Source organism: Thunnus maccoyii, chromosome 19 (genome assembly GCF_910596095.1).
Source record: "Thunnus maccoyii chromosome 19, fThuMac1.1, whole genome shotgun sequence".
Taxonomy (NCBI): Eukaryota; Metazoa; Chordata; class Actinopteri; order Scombriformes; family Scombridae; genus Thunnus; species Thunnus maccoyii.
The window spans coordinates 24901907-24914268 of record NC_056551.1 but is presented as its reverse complement, the minus strand read 5'-3'; the positions used below and the strand labels follow the sequence as shown (position 1 = coordinate 24914268).

The 12362-nt window shown below is 38.4% G+C and overlaps 1 protein-coding gene and 1 long non-coding RNA gene across 8 annotated transcripts in view; one reads left to right on the top strand and one right to left on the bottom strand.

Annotated features, from left to right (window-relative positions):
* Positions 1 to 343: 343 nt before the first annotated feature.
* Positions 344 to 12222, bottom strand: LOC121886199. The gene is made up of 3 exons (XR_006092692.1): positions 12187 to 12222; positions 888 to 957; positions 344 to 783 (listed from the first exon to the last, which is right to left on the bottom strand). It is a non-coding gene; the product is annotated as an uncharacterized LOC121886199 (long non-coding RNA).
* The window catches only part of slc4a5b (solute carrier family 4 member 5b), a 39805-nt gene continuing 34074 nt past the window's right edge, over positions 6632 to 12362 (top strand). For 4 of the 7 annotated variants that reach the window (XR_006092688.1, XR_006092689.1, XR_006092684.1 and 1 more), the window contains exons 1-2: positions 6633 to 8807; positions 10596 to 10814. Coding sequence is in view for 1 of the 7 variants with exons in the window: in XM_042396136.1 (XP_042252070.1) it covers positions 8747 to 8807; positions 10596 to 10814 (280 nt within the window). In the remaining 6 variants the exon portion in view is untranslated. Of the gene's footprint in view, positions 8808 to 9746; positions 9806 to 10595; positions 10815 to 12362 lie in introns of those variants that run through there. The other 3 variants (XR_006092685.1, XR_006092686.1, XR_006092687.1) reach the window with 3 other exon arrangements.

Below are 12362 nucleotides of genomic sequence, written 5' to 3'. Positions count from 1 at the left end.
TCTATTGAGGCTGTTATGTGAACATTAGAAGGTAAAACAGCTGGTTGTGCTGATTCTCCAGCTGGTGCCGTTAAACGGTTGCAGAAGAAGAAGACATGTCATTAAAAGATCAAACGATGGAAAACATGATGTAAATATGACATTTCTGCTTGTTTCATGTATTCACTTGAGGAATGTTTCAGTCTCCTCGTCGCTCCACACAGATCTGACATCATCATTTACGCACTAAGTCTGTTTTTTTTATCCACACGACAACTTTTACACCTCAGACAAGCTGACACCTTTTTTTCCACTCAGTTTATTTTTAATACACAAATTGAAAATGCAAATAAAAACAGGCGGGTTGAACCACATGCATACATACTGTGTACGTATGTGACTGTATTTTCATGTGTATCTCTGTGTTGCATGTTTCAGGGCTAAAATGCATCAGCAGGAACCGAAAGAGGAGAAAACTGAATAAAATCAGCTTCCTTTGCCCTGAGGTCTCAATCCTCGCTCCACATATAACATCAGATATGAAAAACTGTGTGTGTGATGGATTAGCACGGTCACATTCGATTATTCCACAGAGGAGTCTTCAAACAAAGGATAATGTCTTATCTATCTGATATGCAAATGGGCTGATTCATTAAGCAGAAATTAACGTCGGGGGGGACCTGCAGGTGAAAGAGCTTCGACTGCAGAGACATGATGACACAACGAGACACTGAAGAGATGAACAGATGCTCTGGAGAGAAGCAGCATGTCAGGAGATAAAGATGATTGAATACACAAAGAAACCTGTAATTAAATAAAAGAAGAGCCGTGAGCAAGATTACAAATAATTCCAAATAATAAAGCCATTATTCACCTTTATATTTCCAGATATTTATCTGCAGTTCAACCTTCGTTCGGACTCAACATCTGGCTTCTCTGTCGGTCGCTCCGTGGGGTTCCCAGCTTGACCTCTGACCCCTGAGACATAGCAAATTAAATATGTTTTACAGTCTCAGGAGCTGCCATATATCCTCCTTAATTAAAATATGGAACCTTGAACTTTGGGAATAGTGGAACAAGGTCAGTCGTGATCCTTTTTAATCTATTTTATCGAGCGTGTGATGTTATAACTGGAATACTGTAAATCCACATTTGCTGAGAATACTTGATAGATATCTATATTGACAGGATATACCTATTTTTTTGTTCACTTTTCTTCTTTTATCACTGTTTAATTCACCTGCTGTGAATTTAAAATATACAACAAGATTTCAAATTCCATTTAAAGGAAAGAAGATATTGTTTGGTGCGGGAAAACTTTAAAGAAGATGTTGAAGAGGCAGGTTTGTGTGTGCAGATAAGGTGGCATTTATTAATAAAAATATTAACGAAACAGAGACAAAAATGAACCAGGTTCACCACATTCAATTTAAGATGTTTTAAGATCTTTTTAATCACACATAAAATGCAATTTAATGTGTTTTATGGTCACACAGGCCAAAGTGTGAAAGTATGAAAACAAGTAAGGATGATATGACCTAAAATTGCATTTTTCTCAGTAGGATAGAACAATACATTTCTAATTAGGGATGCATGATATTGTATTTTTTGCTGATATCCGATATGCTGATATTTCCAACTCATTGTGGCCGATTGCCGATGCCGATACCGATATATGCACATATTTTTTTCCAGCTGGCTGAGGAGACTATTATGCATGCAAGCTTAGATTGTACTAAGTATGATCAAGAAAGACAATATATGAAGGAAGAACTTTGGAAGACTGGAGTTCAGGAGCTCAGTGTTAAAACTTTAATGAACCTGCCAAGTGAGTGGAGCAGTAGAGTTTTCTTTGAGTTTATTAGACAGACAGGATTAATGTGGAGGATTTAATCTCTGGTCCACACTCTGGAGCAGAAGGTGGCGGTAATGCACCTAATACGCTGGTTGCCAACCGCCGTTATAAACCAAAAAGTTTTTTTTTTTTCCAAACAGAGTGGTACATCCTGTCAGCCAAGGTGTTTCCTATCTGTGCAGCCGAACTCGACGGGACTGTCTCACCCTGACGGTCCCGGTGTTTCCTCCGCAGGCTCCGCTTAACTCAGCTGCCCGTCAGATCAGCTGCTTCTTCCCACTTTAACCTGAGTAACAAACCGGTGCTCCGGTTGGATCCACATAGAGAGCCCAGGCTAACGTTAGCTGAGAGGCTAACCAGGCTTTAACCAGTTAAAAATGATTTAAGTTCATTTCAATTTTCGCTAAAGTGATCACGTCCACAGTGAGCTGATGAGCTTCCTGCTGTAGCTGCAGCAGTAACAGTGTTCGCTGCAGGTCTGATGCTGCTGACTGAAACTCCATGAAAAACAACAGCATAGGTAAAAAATTCAGTCGCCAAAAACCACCTGTACTTACGTTTGAGTAACAAACGCCATCTAGTGGTCTGTATAAGGTGACAGATGTCTGTATCAGGAGGAGGCGGGTTGGGTGGACTCACCTGCAGGAGACCACTGTTCACTTCCTGTGAACTACTCCCGCGAAAACTGCTACTGCGATTGTCGTGGTGTTTACTGTTGCCATGACAACGACGGTTTTATAACTTTAAGGAAGAAATACGAGGTGGTACCAAGTGGTTTCTGTGCCTAAACCTCACAACATTTTTTTTTTTTTTTGCAGTGATTTGTAATGAATTACATCCAACATATTATAAAACACTCCTGTGGGTCGTTCTGGAGTTGCATCATATGTCGACTTACGTGAATGTTAATTATGTGAAAGTGTTGCTAAAAAAGGAATAAACAGCTTCCTGCAGCACAGTTGCACCATCACACTGTAGTTTATAGATGTAGAAACGTCTCCAGACAGCTGCAAACACACACAACAAAACAACCTTAAACTAATGTTACTGTCAGCAGCAGGAAAGAGACGATATTGAAGACTTTTTATTGCCTTCTGAGGCCTTTTTTTGAGGAAACTAAATTCAATGTTTCTTCTCAAGACCTGCAGATACTAGGGATGTTCAGAGAGCCCAGTATTTGTATTTGTATCTATATTTGTTGAGGCAGCAAAATGATTTGTATTTGTATTTGAATAAAAGTGGAAAGAGGCTTAAAAATCCTGTTTTGCTTTATTGCACTTTTAATTTTAGAAGATTAAAGTGTTACAATAAGTGTTCATGAATAAACTACCTTATGAAGGAGGTCCCCACATCGGGTCTTTAACTGGAGTCTCCTAGATCATAGACGACTGCGCTGACTACTGAGATAAAACTTTACTCATCGCCTCATTGGAGACAGACCTCTACCTATTTATACACCCAACTTCAAAGGCGATTCTTGCTTTGCACTTTTCATTTATTGCCTATTTTTTACAACCTAACTTTGTGGAAAGGAGAAGGGGAACAACAGGTGATGGAGAGTCCCTTGGGAGCACTTCGCTTGTGTCAGTAGCTCAGCTTTATCTCTGGGGAACACCCCCAACTCCAGAAGTGATGTCCAAATTAAGAAATGTGCGTCATGCAGCAGGTGGATGTGACTCCCCTCATTGAGACCTGCTGATAGACGTAACAACACTGAGATAGCGATGTAACCGACCTGCACGCTGCTATTTGACATGTTTGTTTTTCTTCCCGAAAACAAATAATTTTTAGAATATCTGTATGAATCAAATATTCGTACTATTTGTGCCTTGCCGAATAATGTATTTGTATTCGTGCACACCCCTAGCAGATACCCTGTGAACTCTGGGAAACGCAACAACATATTTGAGTTGTAAATAGTGTTCATGTCAGCATCCAAGTCATAAACAGATTTTTCTGAAAGCTCAGATATATCTGACTTTGATGACCCAGAAAACTAAACAAACATGGACGCCTCACATGAGCCAAAGACCGTCAGTCAGTGAATATAAAATGTTTTAATCCTCACACAACCATCATACAACCGTCTAGATGATATGAATTCGTCATATCACCACAAACAAGACCCACAAACTACTCAACTGAGACTTGCATTCGGTTTTTCTCTGTAACACAAAATGTGTGATAAATAACTGAAAGATTAGACTGAAATTCCTGATTTAACACACAAAAAACTGGTAATGTTGGGAAACAAGAGCTTTGAATAAATACAGTTTGTTTTACTCTTCATAACTCTTCCTATTACTCTCATCCCACATCCCAAAGAGTTTATATATATATATAAATAAATTAATAACATCTGATCCATTTCCTAATTAAGGCAGCGACATGTCTCAAGTTGCCTCAGTCTTTGGATCCCTGGATGTTTTCTCTTAGATCACACACACTCAGATTAATGCGTCTAATTTATTCTGCTATCTGTGTCGAGAGGATTACTGACGACACCGAAGCAGAGTAGCAGCTCCATCAGTGATCATCATCTACCGCTCCGTCTACTCGAAAGCTTTATGGAGTCATCTAGTGGTGACACATGCAGCCACAGTTCAGGTTAAAGAGTCACTTGGTTCATTCTGCTGTGTGGCTCAATCATGTGATTAGTATGTGAGTATGGATCAATTAGTAGCCTCTAGTTGATAGATCTTATAGGATATATTCTACATTTATGTTATTGTCAACAAATCCCATTAAAAGATTAAAACCAACTGATCTACTAACAAGTATTGTATGTGTATCTAGAGCCTGATATATCTTATTCCCCCGTTGTTGTCCACAAACTATTAAAAACATGTTAATGAAGACACACACTGTAGTTTGTTCTGACTCAATCCCACACACATCGTCCTGCTGCCAGAAATACTCACCAGAGCACCAAATATGGATTCATCCACCGCTGAAAATAGTCCCCAAAGAATGCACTATTCCCTGCTGTTTGCATGTAAATCTGTATTACGTAGCAGATGTATTAGTTTAAGTCCACCTATTTAGCATTATGATCAAATCGAATCAAGTTTATTTATAAGCCACATTTACAATAAAATAACAGAAATAAAGGAGCAGTAGGAAAAAACAAAAACAGTGTATAATAGTGAAACATGAAGCTTTAAGGACATTCAAACGCCTGAGAAAACATGTTAAGTTTGGCTTTAAAAGTGTCTACAGAAGGGGGACATACGATAATCAGTATATAAGCAGTTAATAAATGGTTTATAACACACTATAATGTAGTTATAAACAGATATAAGTGTTTATTAATGTATTAGTCAACAACTATAACTCCTCCTGTGGACACACATAAGTGTTTGCTGCTGTATAAACAGATAATGAATGATAATATAGTCAAACACAGTTGTAATAATATAAAATATGTCTTCATAGGAGAAGTTATTGTTGACAAATACTGTGAATTAATAACCACTGAAAAATGTCCTTATATCTGCTTATAACTACATTTATTAACTGTTTATACTGTTTATAAATGCTAAATACTGTAGTGTAGTGTTACCAAGTAGCATAAAGTGGAAATACTGAAGTAAAATACAAGTATCTAAAAATTAAATATGAATGGATGCTGCTCAGAATGAACTGTGATGCTTCCTCTCCCCCCATTATTGACCCAACACACACACACACACACACACACACACACACACACACACACACACACACACTGACACTCATCAGCAGCATCCAATACTCAGATTGTCTGTACAGTCATTGCGAGTGGTTTGTTACTGGTTTGTTACTGGTTTGTTACTGGTTTGTTGCAGTATTTTGCTCATTAGATGATTAACAGAACAGCCTGAAATTTGTTTTATTCTGAAGTTTTTGTGCTTTATTAAGTTACTTTACACTGACGTTATAAAAAAAATACGCCACTAACGTCTCGATTCTGGTCGTCTCGGCTTCATCTGTCCCATCAGGTAAGAAGAAAAATATTTACAGCATTTTTTTTTAAAACAATATGTTTTTGATGTCTTATCTGCATTTGTTTTGCTTGTTTGTGGTCTGAAACATCTGACATGACAAAGAATGACACTTGATATGTATTTTATCTCATATTTTTGTATTTTGCTTATTTGAACCACTGAATCAGATTGAATATAAAAGCTGAATAATGAAAATCATTTTTAATCATGTTTTGGAGAAGTGTCAGGATGCAGCTTTGTAAAATCTTCATAAAACTTCATAAAAATGGAGGAAAATGGCTGCTTTTTAAAGATGTACTGTAAAATATGTATCAAGTCTTTTAGTTTGGTTTTATTTATGTTTTTCTATCAGTGATCTGATATCATTTCACTCCAGAGCACTAAATATTGCCAGTTTACTGAAAAAACTTTCTTTTAATTACAAATTAAATTAATTGCACTTATTATTAGAAAGAGACGACACAATCTGCTAAATGGCTTGTTTGAAATGATTTTCCAGCATTATTTATCACATTATACTGTTTGTTTTATGTATGAGCTGCCAGCATCGATATGTGACAATATGTGCTGCAAAAACTAGCAAATAACTTGTGTCGTTTTGTACAAGTAATTTATGGAAGATGAAAACGCTTGCAATTATATTTTAATGCCTTTATCTCAAGATCAGAAGTTAATTATTTCTTTTAGCTCGAGACAATGAGATAATCAACTCATTATCACCTGTTATTACTGTAGAAACTGTAGATTTAAGCTGAAAGTGTCAGATTAAGGAGTATCAATTATTGATTAACACATCAGACTGTACTTCAATCAATATCTAACACAGGATCCCACTTTACAACAAAGTCCTCTTTTACAACATTTTCCTTCATGTTATTATGATTTGTGACATCACAACTAGTTTGGAGCCAATCAGGGTTCAGTATTCAACTTATACAAGAGTGATGTGGAAACTTGAAGCCTCCGGAAATGAAAAATATTTGCAGAGTGAAGGAGAAGATTTACCCTTTTAAGGATTTTAGTGTGGTGATACTTTTTTGGTGGAAACCATATCAGACACACATCATTATTCCAAGCAGAGTATTTTTATATGTCTTAAAACATGTCTGGAGGAGATTTTTGATAAATACGTTGTGTCTTGTGCTTCCAGTCAGTCAGGTGACTCTTCTGTTATAATAAACACAGACAATGATGTGTCTTTAAGCACTTTAAGTGTCTAAACATAACCATAAAAAAGTGAAAATGAACAGAGAATCTACTGCAAGATCAGATATTTGGCTGGCAAAAAAACCCCAAAAACATCACTGAAGAATATCAGTAACAGCATCAAAATGTTTGCCAGATACATTAATTAGCAACATTTTCTCATTTTGTTGACATAAAATATAATTCAGGCCGTATTATGTTTACTTCAAAAGTATTTACTGTTGTAATTTAGTCATATATAAATGTAATTTCTAGAAGACAGGATTGCTAACCTTAACCTGCCAGTTCCTAAACATAAGCATAAAAAAGCTTAATAACACTGTAGTCTGTACAAGGTGATATTATATTGCAAGATTCAGGAAAAAAATAAATATGTTTGTATGTAACTTGCAATATTTTCTCATTATGGTGACAGTAAATGTAATCCACACTTCCTTCGAAATGTATTTGCTGTTGCAGATTTGCAGCATATAAATGTAATTTCTATCAGACAGGGTTGATGCATAATGACCGGCATGTCTGAGCATAAATGTACATGGTATCAGAACAGCTACAGGCTAAACATTGATGATCTGATTGGTTGTTGTATCATTGGATCTGCAGCTGTATGTGTGTCCACAGAACCAGGACTCATTGGAAAAACTCTCTCATCTCTCCAGCACTGAGAGGTAGTTAAAAAGCTTTACAGTGGAAAGAGATTCACTCTGAGATTGTGACGTCTCTGGATGTTGTTGGGGCTGTTTTGGCCTTTTTAAAGCACCTCTTGAACCCTTTTTTTCCTCACGTTATTTACCAGTAATCCTCCGCTCCAGGATTACTTTTCACTACTCTATGTGGCTGCGTGTGTGTGTGCGGTTGTGCGCATGAGTGTGTTCGCATGGCTGCACTCATGTGACTGTCCTTCACAGTCAGTGATCAGGCTTCAGGGACTAGTTAGCGATCAGAAATGACATCTATCGATCAGCCTAGAAAACTCCCCCAAATCAGCTTTAGGAAGAGAAACCGACGTCACGAGCAGGAACAGGAACACTGATCAGTTCATCATGTACGCATAACATTAACAAGAGTATATCTGGGTGTCACTGGTGCACAGAAACGAAGAGCTAAAAGATGCTTAGTACTTTGGTTTTTGCTTTATGGTGGCAGTAAACTGAATTGATAACCTTATATTATCCACATTCATTCATACTGAACTGAGGAAATATTGGAAGCAGGGAAGGTTTCTATCATATATGTGTATCCTCAGTGGCTCTAGATTGGTGTTGTGTGAATATAGTACACAAAAAACACAATTTATCATACATACAATAATTTTTAAAATCTAAAATCCTTTTTTAACAAAACGATGGTAGCAGCAGTTTGTTGGGAATGTTGGGAATTCCTGTCCGTTTCCTTTGGTCTCCGTGGTTTGTGCTGCAGTCCGGCCCTGAGGGGGCTGTTGGGGTTTTCCATTGAGTTTTCCTCTTGTCATCCATTGATCCGTTGAGGTTACAGTGGCACATGCATCGCCATGTGGGCCGACAGCTAACAGTCGGTGCGAGGCCTGGAGGACTCCCTGATTAAAGAAATCAGAGAAATATAATTTTCCGATCAAGCGTGACGGTTTATTTCTGCTGACGGAGGATCAAAGAGAGAAGGAGGGTGGTGGTCGGTTTTCTCTCCTTCATCCATATTTTCTCAGTAAACCTCCTCCTCCTTGTTTCTGTATGTTTTATTCAGGATGGATCATCATGACGGGCAGCGAGGGCGAAGAGGTCATCGACGCTACGACGACGATGATGGTGAGGAAAAACAGAAATCCAACAACTGCAACGGGACCTTAAAATCAAAATCTACTGTAGATTTAAAACTAAATATTTCAGCTGATGGTGCATATTCCTAAATTAATATGTATTTAAAGAGTAACTGAACTCTGAACCCAAATGTGATGTCACGGTGTACTCAAGGACATCGTGACATCACTGCAGCAAGGTGAGAAGTTAAACAACTGGAGGACAGCAATTTATTACATAAATTCAGGATAAAATTAATATGAGACCCAACAAAATATACACCAAAATATCACATACACATACATAAGCACACACATGAATTGAGACACATGAAAACTGATAAATTATAGAAAATAAAAGTAAAGTCGCTAATCAGATTACTACACAGCAAACCTCGTACATCATTTTTTGGCTTTGGGATACTGTACTGTGCATAAATCACCAAACAAGCTTTCTATAATACCTGCATATTGCAGCTGTGGTCTGATGAAAGCGTCTGTAAACTATATTCTTCATAACACCGCTGTCTGACCTGTCAGTGTGTAATGTGTTTGGCTCATAGTGATGAACCTACAGAGGATTATCAGTGACTCTGCAGCTCCTCTCAGCTTTATGGAGCTTTATAGTGAGTTTCAGCTCATTATTTATCTGTCTGGCTGCAACTTTACTGTTCTGGTTCACTCTCAGCGCTCTCATAGCATCGTTTTTGGACACAGCAGGCAGCTGTTTTCAGAGAAAAAGCTCTAAAAAGCCACTGTACACTACCTGCTCAGCACCAAACGGCAAACAGACAAAGTTAGCTGTAGACTAGCTGGTGAACATAGTGGAACATTTAGCAATCTTTTTTCCCCCACACATTCTTCTGCCTTATCAAAATCTGGCACCTACATTACCCACAATGCAACTCTACTGCCAACAGTTCAGTTGAAGGTTTGGGTGTGTTATGCTAGTAGCGGCTAATGTAGCCTGGAGCTGCTAGCCTCCAGCAGAGATGAGGAGCTACAGAGGTCTGGTAACCTCACTTCTTTCTAACTTTTATTACTTTTCAAACTTGTAGTCTTCAGCCCCAACTGACACTGACTCAAGTGACATCAATTGAGGCAGTTTATCAGATTTCCCCTTTAACTGTTTTGGTTCAATCCCACGGCTCTCATCAATGTTGTTTCCAGCATAAAAGCTGTAAAAAGCCACCGTACACTACCTGCTCAGCACCAAACAGCAAACAGACACAGTTAGCTGTAGACTAGCTGGTGAACATAGTGGAGCATTTAGTGGAGCATTTAGCAGCTAAAGAGCCAGATATTTCCCTCAGGAGTTGGTGGAGAGTAAAATCAGAGCTAAAAGAGAGTGAATATTGGACTTACATTCACCAGGTGGACAGAAACACGACTCCAAATGAATGATAGTGTTGCTCCGTAACTGCTGGATGTGGAAATAAGCAACTGTTTGCTAACAAGTTCAACATATCAACTTAAAAGATGATTATATGTCAGAGTTGTGTTCACTACTTGTTTCTTCCAAAAACTAGTGGACAAATCCTCTGTTAATGCAGATTTAAGGTACAGTGAGATTTAAATAAGTAAAACTCTGTTAATAAAAAGGCTTTAAAACTGTTTTATTAGCTTTAATGTCAGATGCATGCATAAAAACTCTCTACATAACTACAGACAATGCTATTTTAGTGTGTGTACTATGTGTGTGTACAGTTACACACTAATGTTGCTAATGAAGACTTTGATTTCAGCTGTTACCGTATTGATCCATCACTGTTTTTTTCTCTCTCTGTCTCTCTCTCAGAGGCCCAGCCGGTCTACATCGGTGTTCCAGTTTCCCACAGACGTAAAAGGCGCAGACATCACTCCTATGCCAGTGACGCCGAGCGTGAATCACGTCACTCACACTATGAACACCACACACACCGTGAACACTCACACCGGGGATATTACCACGACAGAGAGGAGCACTACGACGATGATGAAGGCAGCACAGACCATCATGAACTCGTTGATCCCACAGGTCAGAACCAACATGTGTCTATTGACCATATTCACACGGCGGCCATTTTGCTCTGACGTCACGCTCAGGGTGGGAAGCATGGATGTATCATAAGAGCGTGGTGGGAAGGCACGACGTGATATAGCCAAGTAGGACATGTTCCTGGACCAACATTGTGATCAACCAATCACAGCCCTCTGACATCATCAGTGTGCTAAAATTCCTTTGTACTTCTTCAGTGGTATGCTAAGTTTTCCAAATTGAAGTTAGTACAATTTACCTCATTTATATTAGCCCATTCAAGACGATTTTTTGCAGGATTGCAGTGTTACTGTTTATCCAGACACAAAAGCATGGCAGTAAATGAAATAAATTTCAATTTGAGGCATTATGATGTGAGATGTAAGACAAAGCTTTCCAAAAATGGAGAGAATGTGTTTATCTTAGGTGGTCACACAAAATTAACCTATGCTCTAGGCCTACATTTAATCATTTAGACTATAAGATATATTAATGACTTAAAGACATGTGATTAAGGATTTTGTTCAGTTGTACTAACTTCAATTTGGAAAACTTAGCATTCCACTGAAAAAGTACAAAGGAATTTTAAAAGAAACACGGGAGCAGCACACTGATGATGTCAGAGGGCTGTGATTGGTTGATCGTTGTCGTTTTACTTCTTTTTAGGACCACAGTTGTAGTTTTCTCAGGTTAGCAGCTCCTCTGTCCGGACTGCTGCTAATGCAACGTTACTGACACACTGTTAGCTTAGCCTGTTAGCACCTGCTACCACCAATATTACTGAGAAAAATACATAAAACAGCTTGCAAGCTAATTAAAGATCTACGGAGCTGTGTGAAAGTTAAAGGTGCAGTGTGTAGAATTTAGTGGCATCTAGCAGGACAGACTTGGCAGAAATGGAATATAATATTCATAAGTATGTTTTAATTAGTGTATAATTACCTGAAAATAAGAATTGCTGTGTTTTCGTTACCTTAGAATGAGTCCTTTATATCTACATGGGGAGCGGCTCCTCTTCCACAGAGCCCGCCATGTTGCACCGCCATGTTTCTACAGTAGCCTAGAATGCACAATCCAAACACTGGGACAAACTACAAATACATGACATCCAACGACAGCTCGTAACGGTTTACCGAAAGTTAAGAAGACAATAATCAGACAAACACCGTCCATACAGAACATCAAAGCATTTGGGGTGATTTTCTCACACTTGTTGCTCATGTTATCGTTGCTCTTTGTTAGTCTTTTGAGCGCTTTACAGTTCTAGCTGGTGAACATAGTGGAGCATTTAGCAGCTAAAAAGCCAAGTATTTCCCTCAGGAGTTGGTAGAGAGCAAAAACAGAGCTAAAAGAGAGTGAATATTGGACTTACATTCACCAGGTGGACAGAAACACGACTCCAAATGAATGATAATGTTGCTTCGTAACTGCTGGATGTGGAAATAAGCAACTGTTTGCTAACAAGTTCAACACATTAACTTAAAAAGTGATGATATATATGTCTGCTGCCCCCAAGTGGCCAAAAAATCAGGTACTGCGGGCTTAGAG